The sequence below is a fragment of the Podarcis filfolensis genome, assembly GCF_964270895.1.
Source record: "Podarcis filfolensis genome assembly, chromosome: 6".
In the NCBI taxonomy this organism is placed as follows: domain Eukaryota; kingdom Metazoa; phylum Chordata; class Lepidosauria; order Squamata; family Lacertidae; genus Podarcis; species Podarcis filfolensis.
In genome coordinates this window covers 57,152,698-57,171,506 of record NC_139609.1, presented here as the reverse complement: position 1 = coordinate 57,171,506, position 18,809 = coordinate 57,152,698, and the positions used below count along the sequence as shown (strand labels likewise).

At 41.9% G+C, this 18,809-nt stretch overlaps 2 protein-coding genes across 2 annotated transcripts in view; both read left to right on the top strand.

Annotated features, from left to right (window-relative positions):
* The window catches only part of LOC310765275 (acidic mammalian chitinase-like), a 44,818-nt gene extending 42,482 nt beyond the window's left edge, over positions 1–2,336 (top strand). Inside the window, exons 20-22 of the mRNA XM_083620054.1 lie at positions 63–182; positions 937–1,078; positions 1,970–2,336. Of these exons, the coding sequence (XP_083476180.1) occupies positions 63–182; positions 937–1,078; positions 1,970–2,244 (537 nt within the window). The 3' untranslated portion in view covers positions 2,245–2,336. The remainder of the gene's footprint in view (positions 1–62; positions 183–936; positions 1,079–1,969) is intronic.
* A 6,452-nt stretch (positions 2,337–8,788) lies between these two features.
* On the top strand, positions 8,789–16,771 carry LOC310764341 (acidic mammalian chitinase-like). The gene is made up of 11 exons (XM_083618039.1): positions 8,789–8,861; positions 9,719–9,748; positions 10,540–10,741; positions 11,149–11,205; positions 11,308–11,473; positions 12,400–12,524; positions 13,254–13,377; positions 13,892–14,077; positions 14,725–14,844; positions 15,018–15,159; positions 16,394–16,771. Exons 1-11 carry the CDS (start codon positions 8,837–8,839, stop codon positions 16,684–16,686), a joined length of 1,470 nt encoding a protein of 489 aa, XP_083474165.1. The 5' UTR covers positions 8,789–8,836; the 3' UTR covers positions 16,687–16,771.
* The last annotated feature ends 2,038 nt before the right edge of the window (positions 16,772–18,809 follow it).

Sequence of the window (18,809 nt, the reverse complement as noted above, 5' to 3'; positions counted from 1 at the left end):
CTAGCCTTGGGTAACTAGATCAAACACTTTCATTGGCTTAATCCAAGATATTGTCTCCACAGGTCTGTACCTTCTTGAAGGAGGGTGCCACGGTTGTGTGGAATGCTCCCCAGGAAGTCCCTTATGCCTATAAAGGAAATCAGTGGATTGGCTATGATAACCCTAAGAGTTTTGGTATCAAGGTAAGCCTGTTTATTGTCTCCATATTCTGCCCTTATTCAGCACTCTTCTAAAATGTCCAGAGGCTCCTCCTGGAAGGCAACTTGTTTTTCTTCTCCCACCTTCCCCATTCCTATGGAGGGTCATGCCATCAAGCTTTCTTTGAAGAAACTGCAGGTTTAGACTGTGTTGAGTCTGAAAGAGCAGAGCAGAAGGATTTCTAGGGAGCTCAGGAGGAACAAGCTCCCCCCACCCTCCCTTTTAGAAGCCTAATGGGGGAGTGGTATCCATTATGTTCCACCTGTATATTTATGCTCTGCCAGTATATTTGTAAAGAATATGAAAATATTACACAACATCTTAAATCTCCCATGACCTTATAGAAAGAAAACTGCACCCAAGTACACACATCCCAGAAAACTGGGGATAGTGGAACAATTATGTAGTTTTTCCCCCCTAAATAAAAAATTGATTAACTGAGTTTCATGCCTCTAACAGTGCAAATCCAAGTCTGTTTTTTTTTATATATAAGTAAACTCCACATAGTTCAGCTGGATTTTTTTCTCCAAATATGGTTAGGATTTCAGACTACCTGTTTAGGATTTATGTACTGTAATTCCTTAACCTATTTCCTGTAACTGCAGCTTTAAAAGTTACAGACCACAACTCTGGAGTGTAGAGTCAGGTCGTTTATGCTCTCTCTCTATCTTAGCAACTCAAGGGAAAGATAGCTCTGGTTCTCATTTATTACATAATGCTTAACCGTCTAACTCACAGGCTAAGTGGCTGTTGGAGAACAACTTCGGAGGAGCCATGGTCTGGGCTATTGACTTGGATGACTTCACTGGCACATTCTGCGGGGAAGGCAAATACCCCCTGATGAATGCCTTGAAAACTGGATTGGGAGTCACCACACCAAGTGAGTAGCATACTCCTGTTGGCAGGACAAAACAAAGTGCATGGCATGCCCAGAAACCTTCGTTTTGTCTGTATGTGAAATAGTGCTACTGACTCCTATTGTGTGTTCATCTCTGCCCTCTTTGGCTCATTTCTTTTGAGGCAGTATGGCTGGTCCACTACTGAAAAAGCCACTGGGTGTGATGATAATTATCTGGATTTCAGCAGATGGGAGGCGGAATTTAAACCTTTGCTTTTCTGCTATGGTCCTTTGGAAAATCCTTCCTCTGAAGTCCTTACTTACTTTGGACACCTTCCTCTCAGTGCAAATATAGTGGACACTCGGGTTGCAAACATGATCCATGCGGGAGGCACGTTCGTAACCCACAGCATTCACAACCTGCAGCAGCGCGTCTGCGCACATGCAGGTTGCAATTCGGCGCTTCTGCGCATGTGCAAAGTGCGATTTAGTGCTTCTGTGCATGTGCGACCCCCAAAACCCGGAAGTAACCCGTTCCAGTACTTCCGGGTTTCGACGGGTAACCCGAAAAAATGCAACCTGAAGCATCTGTAACCCAAGGTGTGACTGTACTAGCTGAATTTTCACAATGGAGGGAAAGGTTACATTTCCCCCTCTACATGGGCTGCAGTCCCAGTCATTATCCTGCATACATTCTCTGCTGGTTATATTTTTGCAAAGATGTGGTTAATGCCATGTCTAGTCTGGCCAGGGCTTCTTTTGCCACGCTCTGTTAAATTTTAAATTCTCCTTGAATGAGGTTTGTGTTTATGAGACTTTTGTTCCTCACTCCTGGTGCAGGCAATATTGAAAGATATTCCCAAAAGTCTGACTCAGTTTAAGGCAGCCTTCTGTGTTCCTAAAGTTCTAACGCTATTCTCATCTTCCTTTCAGACTGTAAGGTGCCTGCGACAACCCTTGGCACAAATGCTAATCAGCCTGCCCAGGCTACAACAGCAGCCCCATCTGGTGGTGGAAGCTCTGGTGGAAGTGGAAGTGGAAGCGGAAGCTCTGGTGGCAACTTCTGCAACGGAAAAGCCAGTGGCCTCTACCCAGATCCCACTGACAAAAATAGCTTCTACCATTGCGTGAATGGGAAGACCTACCAACAATATTGCCAGAGTGGCCTTGTATTTGATGCCAGCTGCTCCTGCTGCAACTGGGCATGAAGAGAACAGCCAGAGTAGTACACACACCTTCCACTGCAGTCAACAGCAAGGAAAGAATTCAGCATGATAAATAAAGATGCATTGCATTCAAATCATAGTCTGTGGTTTCTTCTGCACAAATTCAGTATCTCTTCCCATTAAATCAAGTACTTCAATTACATTTTCTTGCAGTGCTGTAAAAAACAACCCCATACTTGATCAAATGTGTGATTTATTTAATTTATTCATTTGCTTTGAAAACATACTGATCATTTTTACCATCCCAAAGGTGTCCAATGAAACATGCAAGAAAACTGTCAACATAGGAATATAAAACATGTTGCAAGAGAAAATCATGACAAAGATTACAATTCTGAGACAAAGTATGGAGCTCTCATGTAAATATTTAGTTAGATATAGGGAAATAAATGTAGCAGCATAGTGGTCTTGTTGGAGTCTGAAGATCACCATTTTCCTACAGTGAGGAAAAACCCTCTATTCACACACTCCACAAACTATAAAAGGTGCTACAGCATTCTTTGTTGATTTTGTTACGGCAGGCATAGTAAGGCTGTGTATATACAGTACCACATCTTCAAAGCACAGTCTTTTCCTTAAAGAATTATGGGGAGTGCAGTTTACTCCTCAGAAAGCTACAACTCCCAGCAACCCTTAACAATCTACAATGCCCAGAATTCTTTGAGAGAAAGAATGTTATTCAAATGTGCTTTAAAGGCATAGTATGTACCCAGCTACCCCTATGGATGCTATTTCTGGGATTGTAGCAATCGGGTGACCAAATGCAATTAAATTGTTTCTTCCCTCTAACTTCCCCCAACCCTCAATGCTTTTCTTGACTGCCACTACAACATATAAAGACCTCAATTAGCAGCAACCTTTAATGAATTCAGCCCTGGTGTGGCCATGTGTCCTGCTTTCCAGAGGGCAGACTTTTATTTGAAGGGCTATCAGAGAGAGGACAAGCCTCTGTTTCAAAATATCCTCCATCTGAAGGGTCTTCCAACCCAAGTCTGGTCTAAATACAAAGAACAGTAAGAAGGGAGAGCAGGGGCCTTGAACAGTGGACTGAGCAGGGACCCAGGTCACCTAGTCATGTTCTTCTGCACTATACTGAGATGTACCTATACACACAAATCAACATTTGCCAGTTTTATGCAGATCTGTGTAATCTTCTGTCCTTTTTGTTGATAATGTATTTCCTCCTTTGGGACAATGAGTGGAGTTCAGAGCAGTTGCCCGGTCTTGTTCAACATCTTTATCAACGACTTGGATGATGGACTCAAGGGCATCCTGATCAAATTTGCAGATGACACCAAACTGGGAGGGGTGGCTAACACCCCAGAGGACAGGATCACACTTCAAAACGACCTTGACAGATTAGAGAACTGGGCCAAAACAAACAAGATGAATTTTAACAGGGAGAAATGTAAAGTATTGCACTTGGGCAAAAAAAATGAGAGGCACAAATACAAGATGGGTGACACCTGGCTTGAGAGCAGTACATGTGAAAAGGATCTAGGAGTCTTGGTTGACCACAAACTTGACATGAGCCAACAGTGTGACGCGGCAGCTAAAAAAGCCAATGCAATTCTGGGCTGCATCAATAGGAGTATAGCATCTAGATCAAGGGAAGTAATAGTGCCACTGTATTCTGCTCTGGTCAGACCTCACCTGGAGTACTGTGTCCAGTTCTGGGCACCACAGTTCAAGAAGGACACTGACAAACTGGAACGTGTCCAGAGGAGGGCAACCAAAATGGTCAAAGGCCTGGAAACGATGCCTTATGAGGAACGGCTAAGGGAGCTGGGCATGTTTAGCCTGGAGAAGAGGAGGTTAAGGGGTGATATGATAGCCATGTTCAAATATATAAAAGGATGTCACATAGAGGAGGGAGAAAGGTTGTTTTCTGCTGCTCCAGAGAAGCGGACACGGAGCAATGGATCCAAACTACAAGAAAGAAGATTCCACCTAAACATTAGGAAGAACTTCCTGACAGTAAGAGCTGTTCGACAGTGGAATTTGCTGCCAAGGAGTGTGGTGGAGTCTCCTTCTTTGGAGGTCTTTAAGCAGAGGCTTGACAACCATATGTCAGGAGTGCTCTGATGGTGTTTCCTGCTTGGCAGGGGGTTGGACTCGATGGCCCTTGTGGTCTCTTCCAACTCTATGATTCTATGATTCTAACACACAGGGAAACAACAAGAAAGAAAAAATCTACAAAAACTTTCCATGTCCGACCTGGAAACATTTCAAGCATTAGGAATGGAAGGATCTCTCCATTTCCCATTTTCCTCAATCTTCAATTTAGTCCTCCACTTTTCTGCAGAAATTTGTGGTTTTAAAAAAAATCCTCAAGAAAATCCTTCAGCATTTTTGTTCCACTTTCTCCTAATAAACATGTAAATTTTGACTAATGCACACATTTTTGCAAGACTTTTCTCTTAATATAATGCATTTTTGTATGTTACTTTCAGTAAGAAATGCACTTTTATGCCCATCTTCCCCTAGTATGTGCCCTCTTGGGAACATTGGTTGAATAACTGCAGCACAAAATTCAGCTAAGTGTGAATTTTGCAGGATGACAGTTTTTCAGTTTTCATATTGTTTTGGAAAGTGTGAATTCATTAGGTTCATTTTTAAATGCAAGCACAATAGAATTTCACCCCCATCTCTACAACCAGTGCTTTTTTCTGGGGATATGCATACCACTAAACCTTTTGTGAATCTAAGAGGAGAGAGAGAGAGAGAGAGAGAGAGAGAGAGAGATATTGAGGGGCAGTATTTCAATATGAGTAGGAAAATGAGAAAACCCCTAAACATTTTTTTAGGGGAGAAAGCACTGCCTACAACTATATACATTCTTCCTCAAAGAAATTGGGGTTTTGGTTGTTAAAATGCCATCATCTTTGTCAGCGGGCTGGATCACACAAATGTGGACACATTAGACAGAAGGGTGTGGCAGTGTTATGCCCAACACAGTTGGGAACATGCACCCATGCTATTTTCCCTAATGGGCTACCAATGCTGGCCATTTCACATTCATTACCAAGGCAAAGAAAGCTCATGACCACAGCCAACCTGAGACATTCATGATGGGGCAACTGGTGCTCCTCAACTGCATGTCTCCTGCTTCTTAAGGATCTTCCCACTATCTTATCCTGCCCTGCTCACCCTCTCTTGACCCAGTGGCTGGCACTACAGCAGCTGTATGAAATAAACAGAATAGTATTTGATAACGGATACTTGACTCTATTAGACATTTTTTTGTGTAAAGGTAGATGGTATTTGAAGATTGACAGATTATTATGAGGCTTCACATTTGATTTCTACCAAAATCAAGACAAAGACATGCTGACAACTCTGAAACATTTGAATTTCTAGTGTTGAGGCAATTATTCAGTAACAATCTGAATTTGAAACTCAAAAATATTATTTTTTATACCATATAATTTACAAATTGCAAAATGTTGACAAGGAAAACAGGAAACAAGCAAAACTGTTAGCTCAAGCCAGCATTCAATTCATTGGTATGCTTGGTTGTTAGTTTTACTGTGAAACCAGGCACACAGCATGGTTAGATCATTGCATAACCTCACCTTTTATGTTAATTCTTTCTTTCCTGTTATGGATCCTGAAATACAGCTGTTTTGCGCAAGTAGCTGAAATAATTTGCCATGCCTAAACTGTAGTGGGATATAGCATTCCAAGTAGAAAATCTATCAGATACGACACTTACGGACTGTCACTATTTTGTGGGTGGGATTCAGTTGCATACTGGGTAAATTCAAGTAGCGCAATTAAAGCGTATTTGGTGCTCTTGCACAACAAGCCTGCTTCAAAAAATATGGACTTTTGTGGCTGGAAAAGTTTTTGGAAAGTGTGGTATAATGGTTGATTAATGTAATATCATATAATAACCTCCACCACAAAGCTGAATGAATGTTCAAAGAACAAATGTCATATGACCTCCTCACAAACTTTGTGCGGACAATTCAATAAAAAGGTCACCTGAAAGCGACGCATACTGAGTTCTGTAGTCCCTAGAATAGAGGAACTCCTGACTTCCTCAGCAGATCCTGTAATGCAACACTTGTTGACACCCTATGTTCCTTTTTAAAAAATGACTGTTTCTCAATCACTACAAGGGAGAAGAAGTTAGTGGTTCACTTAGGACAGGGGTAGGAAACCTGTGCTCTTCAGAAGTTCTTGGACACCAACACACCAAAAAAATGCTTTTGATAAAAGGCTTCATCAAACACTTCTGAGTAAGCTTAGCAGTTATGAAAGAAGAGGTCTTCTTGTGGATCGGTAACTGGTTAAGAAACAGGAAGAAGAGAGTAGGAAGAAATGGACAATGGAGAGATAAATAAAGTGGCGTCCTCCAAGGGTCAGTATTTGGATCTGTGCTTCTTAACTTGTTCATAAATAATCTGGAGTTAGAGGTGAGCAGCAAGGAAGCCAAGATTGCTAATGTCAAATTGTTCAGCATAGTTAAAACAAAAAGAGATTGTGAAGAGCTCCAAAAGGATCTCTCCAAACAGTACATAAGTGTAAAATGATGCACACTGTGACAAAAAATATCTTAATTTCATATACATGCTCATGGGGTCTGAACTGGAGTTGACTGGTGAGGAAGGAGACCTTGGCATCATAGTGGGTAGCTTGATGAAGATGTTTACCTAGTGTGTGGCAGCTATGAAAAAGGCCAATACCATGTTAATTTAGGGAAAAGTCATGTAAGTGGTGACATGATATAGGTGTATAAAATTATGCATGTAGAGAAAGTGGATAGAGTCTTTCTCCCTCTCTCAGAACGTTAGAACTTGGGGTCATTCAATGAAGGTGAATGTTGGAAGATTTAGGACAGACAAAAAAAACCACAGGGACCTCTTCACACAGTACATAATTAAACTATAGAATTTGCTTCAACAAAAGAGGGTAAGATAAATTCATGGAGGGTACAAGCCACACGGATTACATTCCACCTCTACTGTTGGAGGCAACATGTCTCTGAATACCAGTTGCTGGGAATCACAAGTGGAGTGTTGTTGCACTCGGATCCTGCTTAAGGAAATCTGACTGGCCACTGTGAGAACAGGATACTGGATTAGAAGGACCTTTGCCCTGATCCAGGAGACTCTTCTGCTCCCATACACTCCAGCCAGCATGATCAGTGTGGTGTAGTTGTTAAGAGCAGTAGTCTCGTAATCTGGGGAACCGGGTTCGTGTCTCCACTCCTCCACATGCAGCTGCTGGGTGACCTTGGGCCAGTCACACTTCTTTGAAGTCTCTCAGCCCCACTGACCTCACAGAGTGTTTGTTGTGGGGGAGGAAGGGAAAGGAGAATGTTAGCCACTTTGAGACTCCTTCAGGTAGTGATAAAGCGGGATATCAAATCCAAACTCCTCCTCCTCCTCCTCCTCCTCCTCCTCCTCCTCTTCTTCTTCTTCTTCTTCTTCAATGGTGATAGGAGCTGTAAAAAGGTAAAGGTAAAGGGACCCCTGACCATTAGGTCCAGTTGTGGCCGACTCTGGGGTTGCAGCACTCATCTCGCTTTATTGGCCGAGGGAGCCGGCATACAGCTTCTGGGTCATGTGGGCAGCATGACTAAGCCGCTTCTGGTGAACCAGAGCAGCACATGGAAACACCATTTACCTTCCTGCCAGAGTGGTACCTATTTATCTACTTGCACTTTGACGTGCTTTCAAATTGCTAGGTTGGCAGGAGCAGGGACCGAGCAACGGGAGCTCACCACGTCACGGGGATTAGAACCACTGACCTTCTGATCGGCAAGTCCTAGGCTCTGTGGTTTAACCCACAGCGCCACCCATGTCCCTTATAGGAGCTGTAGTCCAGCATTATTTGGAGGGTCACAGGTTCTATGCCTGTGACACAGGAAAGCCTAACAAGACTTGAGAACCAGTTTTCTAACCATGGTTTTGTTAAACCTAGACCACGGAAGCAGAGAATATTCCTGGTTGGGAGATCCTCGTAATTTCTCACTAATTAAGGAATTGTCAGTTGTCCATTTATAACCATTGTTGCAAACCTTTCTAGGCTTCTGGACACATCTGGATTTTTGAGCAAATGCTGGGGGAACCTTCTCCTCTAGTCACTTCTCTCCCCTTCACCCTAGATCGGCCCCCTCAAAGAGACAAAATACATGCACACAGTTCAGTTTTGCAAGGGAACAATCAGGTAACTGGGACAAACAGCTGGAAGTCCTCGGTAAACAGGTTATATAACTGTTTGTTCTCAATTTATAAGTGTAATCAAAAGCAAATTGGCACAGCAAATATACAGTCCTGACTTCTATATGTTATCATTCAATTAAAGGGACTTAAACACTGTAATCTAATTCCACCAGGATCCCAATAGCACTGGTAAAATAAAAAATATTGATAACCATGTTTTCTTAAGTTTGGTTTTTTAATTGTGTCTTTGTTCTGGTACTGGAATTTGTTGCATGCCAATAATTTTAGATGAATGTCCCAATCACCTGATGCTTTGGTCACAAGGCACTGAACAGGTAGAAGGGCAAGTGTATGGTATAAAAGGAAGAGAGAAACAACGTTAGATCAGTACAGAGACCAAGATGGCCAAGTTGATGCTTCTTACCGGTAAGTACAAATCTGAAATTCATAAAATGGTGTATCTTTTCTCTGCTGGTGGAAGAAACTCATTCTGTAATTCTCATTCTTTCCTTTTTTGTGCATATTCTATTATTTAAAAGAGAACAACTTTTAATTAACTGAATGGATTTCAAAATAACTGAGCAAGTTTATTGTATTCTTGCTATTTTATAGCAAAGATTTCATTCACTACCATATTTCCTTACAAAACCAGAAGTGTTGCTTCCCTCCATTCCATAGTGTGGAGAGAAAGCTTTCTTTGTTCGGGATATTTGGAAATCAGGAATTTCCTCCATTGGAGAATGACCATCGCTCAGTGGGAAAGCACATGCTTTGCATGCAAATAGTCCCTGGTTCAGTCCCTTGTGTCTCCAGATAAGGTTGGGGAAAATTCCTGGAGACCCAAGTATGTTCCCTGTAATACTGACAACTGAAAATCTTGCAGATTTTTATTCAGTTATATCAACCCCTTCTTTTCCCACTATTAATTTCAGTTTTTGAAAATTCCTGCATAATACTTAGCAATGAAGTCCATGGATACCTTTGAGGTACAAATTATGGAAGAAAATTAATTATTCCTCCTCCAAGTAGCATGCACAGTGTAAATTATACCTCCATTACAATTCATTTGAAAATTCAAGCAGTTAATGTGCTTCTATTTAAAATCGTGTTTGAATAACTATATAATATAGCGGTCAATATAAGGCCTACAACAAAGTCTTTCATCAAAACAGAAATTGTTTGCCACTCTTCTCAAAGTTAAATAGTGATACACTATGATTTCTAAACAATTCATAAAAGTTTATACATATTTAATTTACAAATTATTCCCTTTTTCTTTATAGGTCTGGTGCTCCTGCTGAATGCACAAATAGGTATGGAAAGCAGCTCTTTAAATTAATGTCTAAGTGTCACCTAGCCACTTCCTGTGTTGGAGTGACAACCTGGGTGATGGGCCATTAAGGAAAACAAAGGAAAGTGGCTCTGTGTGAGGCAGCAAATGGGTGGGGCCCTTCCCTCAACTCATAGATAGTTAGAAAGACAACGCCTGAGTTTAGAGTTGAGTTGCAGTGATGTGACCTAGAGGTAAAGCACCTCTTGAGAGCAATGTTTGATTTCCATTTGAATCCAAGGCTGTAATTTTGGGAGAAACAAGAGCCTCTGTGGGTGTTAATGCTGTGAACCCCTCCATCATAGGTGCAGGTTGCATATATGTGTAAATAAACCCAATATTATAAAAACACCACAGTCTCCACAGTGGCAGACTGTGGTCTTTTCAGTGGAGCCCATAGCTTTTTATAGTATTTTGCATTTCTCTAAACGTTGCAACACAGTTCCCAGCTTTCAAAACCATTAAAGGGGATTTTGAAATGCATATTTTGAAAGAAAATATGTTTAGAAAATTAGTGCATTTACATTACACTAAGCTGCATGTGTCTATCTCTAAGAATATTGCAGCAATCCCTCCTAGATATCACAGCAATGAATGCTCCTCTGCATCTACTATAACGACATGCCAAATCTGCAATATAGACTAAGATCTGGCAGGTATACATGTTTTATTATAGCTAAAGAAAATACACACTTGTCTTTCTTCTCCTCACCCTTCAGTCTTGCTCGATTCCATTTAAACTTTTATTATAACCTGTCCTATTTGTCTTGATAGGTTCTGCCTATGTGCTATCATGCTACTTCACCAACTGGGGCCAATACAGACCAGGCCTTGGGAAATACAAGCCCGACAACATTGACCCTTGTCTGTGTACTCACCTGATCTATGCCTTTGCTGGGATGCGCAACAATGAGATTGCAACCATTGAATGGAATGACGTCACTCTTTATAAATCTTTCAATGGCTTGAAAAACCAGTGAGTATCCATGAATAATGGTCACCCACCCTTCCCACATTCTGCTTCTGCCTTGTTTATATGAGGCTCAACTGGAACAGAAAGCACTATCATATGCCTTCCTGCCCAGAGGGATCCAATGGCCAGTGTTGTAACCTAGCTGAGCCTAGCGCTACATAGAACAAAGAAGCAAGAAAGTTTGAGTACATGTGGAGCTACAATACTACAAGGTTGTCAGCTGATGTTGGGATGCAAACCAATAATAAAAAGTGACTCATTCTAGACTACTTGACAGATCATCTGTCATAAGAAAATGGGGTTCAAGATTATATAAACAAACACAAAATGGATAGCAAGATGGCACCAACTCGGGACTCCTTGTTCCAGAAATAGGGTAGATTTAATCTCTGCAATCTCTTCCATGACAGGAATGGGGACCTGAAGACTCTTCTGGCAATTGGAGGCTGGAACTTTGGAACAGCACCGTAAGTTGAAGCAACGCTTGTATACTTCATCCTAGTAATAGAGAGAAGAATGCACATAATAAGTAGGTAATTATCTTCTACCCTCTGATGGCCACATTACAGATTCACTGCAATGGTTGCCACTCCTGAGACCCGCCAGACCTTCATCAACTCTGTCATCACTTTCTTGCGCCAGTACGAGTTTGATGGGCTGGACTTTGACTGGGAGTACCCTGGCTCTAGAGGCAGCACCCCTCAGGATAAGTCCCTCTTTACTTTATTGGTTAAGGTAAAACCACTGATTATGTTGTTCTTATTTCCCCACCACCACCCAGAAATGGAGAAGCCAGATTGGATAGTTTAGCATCAATTTATCTCTGCCTTTATTCTCCTAACCTAGGGTGGCCAAAACCAAATACTGTGGACCACAACGCCCACTGCTCCTGACCGTTGACCATTGCTGGCTGAGCTGATGGGAGCTGTAGTCCACAATAGAGGGCACCATTTGCCTACTGCTGCCCTAAAATCAAGGAAGGAAGTCACTCTCACCAGCAGAGATGAGCAGCGGTCTCCCATTGCCATAGCAGCATAACAATAATGCTACATAGGGCTACAACATTTATGCTGCTATCCTACACACAACCACCTGGGTGTAAGCCCTACAGAAGATGGTGGAGCCTGTTTCTAAGTTAGCATGTGTATGACTGTCCCATTACTCGGTTAATAGGTTTTATCAATCTTTTAAAACCTTGCTATCAATTAAAAATTGCCTCAGATTGATGGGGTCTTTATTTTTAATATCGTTATCTACAAAAACCAAAACTGGTGAGCATCATTTTAGAAGAGACAGGCTTTCATCTATCTCACACAGAAGTGCGTGCCTCTTCTAAAATGGTGCTTCCTGTGACAACACCTAAAACAGGAGTGGGGCAACTTCTGGTCCTCCAGTTGTTGTTTCACTACAACTCCCAACAGCATAAGCTAGCATGGCCAGTGGTCAGGGATGGTGGTAGACCAACATCTGCAGGGCCACAGGTTCCTCACCTCTTACTTTTTGCAAGAAATTTTTATTCATAGGCATTTTTTATAGTCTGAAATTGTCACTTTAATGATTTTGTTGGCTAAAATTCATAGGATTGGCTCAAAACCCGAACAGTAACAAGATTGTGGGGCTGTGTCAGAAAATTCACATTTACCTTACTGTTTGCTTTGTAGGAAATGTTGGAAGCCTTTGAGAAGGAAGCCAAACAAGTGAACAGACCCAGACTCATGGTCACTGCTGCTGTTGCTGCTGGTCTTTCCAATATTGAGTCAGGCTACCAGATTCCTGAGCTTGGCCAGTAAGTACAGTATTTTAGGTGCTTAGTGTCTGTCTGTCTGTCTGTCTGTCTGTCTCTCTTTAAATTTAACTTCTGTCTTTTGTATATGCATAGGTGAAGATACCCTTACAATTAATGTTATTTTGAATCATCTGATGTGTGTCGTATTGTTCATCAGTTGCACACTGTGCGTTAAAGTGAAACCAAGCCAGTATGTGTCATTGGTAAAATCACTATGCCAGCATCATTGGCGTAGAGGCAGCTGCAGTATTAGCATACTGGCTGGTTTTAGGAGAACAGTGTACCTTACAGCCAGTCCTAGCACACAGAGTTACTTCAGGCGACAAGGCAGCCACAGATACTATTTCCTCTGTTGATTACTTTAATAAAGCTATAGATACTCATCCTGAAGGACAAACCTAAGAAGGTTGGCTAAAAAAACCCAATGATCAAATATTCCAAAGTCAAAGTCACAATAATGATCTGTTTTGAAGAGCAAACTGGGCCTGTGATGGGCTTACACTATGGAACTGCATTTATGGGTCTAATTATACATCAAATGCTATCATATATAGTCAGAAAAAAGAATGGTGGTGCTACTGCATAGCAGAAAATGGGCTATGGTCTAGAGAGGTAATGTTTATGGAAGATGAGACTGCAAAAGCCTTAGAAGCATAGGGTTTATTCAACATATTACTAATAGTTGCAAAGAAGAAGAACTGGACACAGATACATTTAATCTCCTCACAGGTATCTGGACTATTTCCATGTGATGACCTATGACTTCCATGGCTCCTGGGAGAGATACACTGGAGAGAACAGCCCTCTGTACAGAGGTCCTGCAGACACTGGTGGAAACATCTACTTCAATGTTGTAAGTATAAGTTGAAAGTAGGGCTGGGAGAGACATTTAAAGGTCAATCTGCCTAATTTGCACTTTTTGAAACAACATGTAAACTGAAACATAGCCATCCCTTGAAATTCACACTTTTCCAAATATTGCAATGCAATTCTTCAGGAAAATAATGTGTCAAAAGTACATATACTAGGATAAGATGTGCATTAAAAAATAATACACTAGTGAACATAACATACAAAAAGGCATTGTATTAGGGAAAATTGCTTTGCAAAAAAAATGTGTATAAGGCAAAAGTGCTTACTTTAATGTAAATCATACGCTGATACGGAAATGTGGAGAACCAAATTTAAGGGTGGAAAAAAGAAGAAACTGAGAGAGAAAACCCTCAACTGGCAGATTCTCTCATCCCAAGCTGGAAGCCTATTTTTACAGGGTGCTTCAAAGCCTGCCAGGAACTAAACCTTAAAAAAATGAAGAAATTAACGTTCCACTTTGCAAGCAGAGAGTAACAAATGATTTGCCTTTGTAGGACTATGCCATGAACTACTGGAAGAAGAATGGTGCCCCAGCTGAGAAACTCATTGTTGGATTCCCAACTTATGGACACACCTTCATCCTCAGCGATCCATCCAACACAGCTGTTGGTGCTCCCACAACTGGTGCTGGGCCTGCTGGACCATATACAAGACAATCTGGCTTCTGGGCTTACTATGAGGTTTGTTCACTTTTCCCACCACAATCCATTAAAATATTTATTTGCGTCACTCAGTTTACACTATACAGATGAAGAATATAATTCTAAAGATAGGCCAATCAAATAAGAAATCCTACAAAGATGCAACAACTAAATTTTGGCCTAATGGCTTGGAAAATATGCTGTTCGCACAAAACCAGTGTTGCAAAAAATGTTTCTAAAGCTTAGCAGCCAGTGAGATTTTTCTCAGTGCCAGACAGAAAGCAAGAAAAAAATTCCTCCATAGGGACCAAGGGATCATTTTTTGTATGGATATCACTAGCTAGGGCACCTGGGTTTTAGCATTTCTGCTCAAGATTATACTGAGATGAAGTAATGTGGCTAATGCACATTGGTTTTTGGGGTAGGCAGGACTTTCAGATAACTGAGGACAAGATAATAACTTTTTTCACTATGCAGCCAATAAGGTATTCTCAACTCTTGATACACATTGTGCCTCCTTTTTAAGCCATGGAGGAAATACTTATAAGCTTTATGATGCCTATGCAGATTTGTGCAGTGATACGTTCAGTTCACTTCTCTGCACTATGCACATAGCATTATGAGACAGCAACCAAGACAGAGTCCCGCAATGATTTACAAGGTGCCTTTTTCATTTCCTCTGTTAGATCTGCACCTTCCTGAAGAATGGAGCCACTCAAGCTTGGGATGCTCCTCAAGATGTGCCTTATGCCTACAAGGGAAATGAGTGGCTGGGCTATGACAACATCAAGAGCTTCCAGATCAAGGTATGGTACCAATCTCACAAAAGCATACATTCATTCTGGTACATTAGAATGTCTTGGTAGGTTCACCAAGAGTTTCAAAATCAAGGTATGAGGACTATGGCTGATGTAATGCCACTAAGTACAGGTTCTCTATATAGTAGATTGACTTGGGCATCTTTCTTGGCATCTGACAGGCTGAGTGGTTGAAGAAGAATAACTTTGCAGGTGCTATGGTTTGGTCTCTTGACTTGGATGACTTCACTGGTACTTTCTGCAATCAAGGCAAATACCCCTTGATCACCACCCTGAAGAACGCTCTCGGACTGCAGAGTGCTAGTAAGTAGCAGCAGCAGGAAAAGTTCTCAAAACAATTGTGAAAGCCAAAGTTCCAGCAAAAATTCATAATGCTGAAAAACAAGTCACTGTTGCTTATTTTAGAACTAACCTCCAAACTGAGGTACCAAGGTCAGTTAAGTCACTTTTAGGCCTGTTTAGAACATGCTCGATACATTTTGATATCAATGGTAACACTTAAAAAAAAAGAGAGAATGAGAACAGTTGGATTTGGAAGGTTTCAAAGGGCAAAAAATTAGAATGCATTATTAAAGGATGGGGGCAAAACAACCAAGAAGAATTCACCACAACTATAGAATCAGGGAGCGATAAGACTCAGGGAGAAAGGGCTGCTGCAGTCCAGAGTGAAAGAGAAGGTATATTTTGGAGATCATATCACTGGCACTGAATGCAGAACCTATGTATTCATAAATTAAGAACAATGGAAGCTGCCTTATGCTAGGACAGACTATCAGTCCATCTAGCTCAGGTGTCATCTAGACCACAGATCTCAAGGGTCTTTCCCATCACCAGGTTCTGGACCCTTTAAACTAAAAATGCCAAAGGCTGAAGCAGGGACCTCCTGCATGCAAAGCATGTACTCTACCACTGAGCTGTAGTTCCTGACCTACTCCACAGATAGCCAAGTACTTTAGATTTACAGCCACAGGGACCCTCAAGTTCTGGGAGGATTTGAGCTGGACTGTACAACTCATGACCCACCATCTGTATATGACAGCCAAGCAGAGGTTGAATTAACCTTCAGTTCTTCCTACCTACTTGGAAACAGAAAAAGACAAGTTCTCAAAAAACTGCCAGGCCACAGTTTATAGCTGGTGACCTGTATTCAGCTCAATGGATTACAAGTTGTGCAGATGTAGAGTAGAATAAGAAATCAGAGGTCTTTTAAATAAAAAAAAAATTTTAAGCCTTTTCCTTGTGCTCATGATTGATTGGTGCCCTCTAGATGTTTAGGATTACAATTCCCATAATCCCTGACCATTAGCCAGGCTGGCTGGGGCTGATGGGAGTTGCATCTCTATTCACACTGATGTGGATCACACACTGGGGAGAAAGTACAAGGCAGGTTTTCTTTATGGAAAAAGCCAAACACATGTCATGTAGGCCGAATCCCTTAAATCAAGTTCAGAATGATGTAGAATTCACATTTTGAGCCAGTAGTGGTTATTTGAGAGATGAATCAGCTGAGATGGCTTACCCTCTGCTTCTCTTCCAGGTTGCAAAGCCCCATCCAAGCCCATTGAGCCAATCCCACCAGCCCCCAGCGGTGGTGGAGGAAGCTCCGGTGGCAGCCCAAGCAGTGGATCTGGTGGCAGCCCAAGCAGTGGCTCTGGTGGCAGCCCCAGCACCGGAGGCAGTGGATTCTGTGCTAGCAGAGCTGGAGGCCTATACCCAGACCCAACAGACAAGAACAGCTTTTACCACTGTGTGAACGGCAGGACTTACCTGCAGCATTGCCAGACGGGTCTTGTCTTTGATGCCAGCTGCTCCTGCTGCAACTGGGCATGAAGTGATCAGGTTTTTTAACTCCATAGCCTTCCCAATCCGACATTCCATGTAGCTGTAAAAGTGAAATAAAATTCAGCAAAACCTATGGCTCTTTCCTCTGTGTCAATTTACTTGCATGGCATGCAGGCTTTGCTATTCTTTTCACCTGCTTCTCCTGCTAGGGCTTGCCGATCAGAAGGTCAGCGGTTTGAATCCCCGTGACAGGGTGAGCTCGTAAAAGGCGTTTCCGTGCACTGCTCTGGTTCGCCAGAAGCGGCTTAAACATGCTGGCCACATGACCCGGAAACTGTCTGCAGACAAATGCCGGCTCCCTCGGCCAATAAAGCGAGATGAGCGCCACAACCCCAGAGTCATCTGTGACTGGACCTAATGGTCAGGGGTACCTTTACCTTTAAAGTTACATAGGAAATGTAGCTCATAATCCAAGGGGAGCTTCCTGTGATACTGGCTTCCTGGTTGACTGTTGAACCAGTACCCATAAAACTATGTTATCCGGCCTTTGCTTTTGGTTACTTGCAACATTGCCCCATGTGGGTGGTGGCACCCATGTGGCCTCCATGACACTCACAGCCCTGCCATCTAGGCCAGTATCATGTGGCCTGCAGAAGCTGCATGTACCTGACCCCCAACAGAGGGGGATCCAAAACAGGTGACCCCGCAATGCAAAACAACAACAACAAACCTTCAAAGAAATTTACTTTTCACATAAACTATCATTATCTACATTTTATACAAAAAGTATTGAAGCAACTTAAGAAGATAAAGCACAAAAAGATAAAATCAACCAACAGTAAAAAGAAAAATCTAACAAACAGTCCAGAATACAAAATCTCTAAAATGTTCGTTCAACAACACAATAAGACCAGTCCTACCCCATCCCACCAAAAGGTCAGAACCTAACTTAGCTGCCAAAGGGCTGGGTAAATCAAAATGTCATAGCTTGGCACCCAAAAACTGACCATGAGGTGCCAGGCACCACTGAAAACAGGGGGAGGGGCACTCATGCAATCTGTCATAAAGCAATGTTAAACTATAGCATAAATCAGTGGTTCCCAAACCTTTTTCCCATTGACCGCTTGGAAATTAATACAAAGTTCCTAATATAGGTGAATCAATATGAATTCAACTTCATGGCCATGTTATATTTTATAGCATCTAGATCTAATATTACACTTTGTAGCCATCTCAGAGGTGTTGCTACCAGAGAAAATAATGGCTGCAAAAGTAGAAAATGTGGTGTCAAAGTTAGAAAAGATAGCCCAGCCTTTCACCACAAGGCAAGCCTGTCCATCCACAAGCCCCTACTGACCAACCATGAAATCCTAAAGCACAGAGCAGATCCCTCTTAGAAAGATCTGCTTGGTCCCAGACAATTTATTTTATTGCACAAAGCTTTGTAGATATGCAAACTTTTGAGTTATGTAGATTCCCCACCTCAAATTTAACTGTGTTACACAAACTAGCATACTCAGTTGGCCCAATATGGTTAAAATTGTAGGAGAGGGAAACAACATTGACTTTAGACCTCCAAGCCAGACTGAAGACTTGGATGATGCCTTCCAAGAGCAGATTGCCAAACATTCAAAAAGGAGAGATACAGTAGTTATAGGAAACGTCAGCTACCCAATATCTGTTGGAACTCAACTCTATCACGAATGTAAGGTCCAACAAATTCCTCCATTGCCTCTCTGACAATTTCATTTCCCATAAGATGGAAGAAGCAGCAAGAGGATCATCTGTCTTGGATCTGGTCCTCACCAACAGGGAGGAACTGATTCACAAAGTGGAAGTACTGGGAATCTTGGGAGGAAGTGATCATATCCAGGGGCATAGGAAGGGGAGGTGGGGGGTGCTCTGACCCAGGTGCCATCATGGAGGGGGTGACAAATTATCAAGGAATAATTATTGCCCTACTAGGGTGGTTCATAAAAAAACTTTTTTAAAAAAATGCCTGCTCCAAAGGTCTTATCTTACTACACTAGGGATTATATGGCTATATCTGAAATTTCATGCATATCAGTTAATATCTTGACCCTCCTCCACAAAAATAGCTGTTTACTTGGCCGTTTTCCTATGTTGTGAAAGCTGAATTTTCAATTCAGTGGAGCAGGGTCAAGATATTA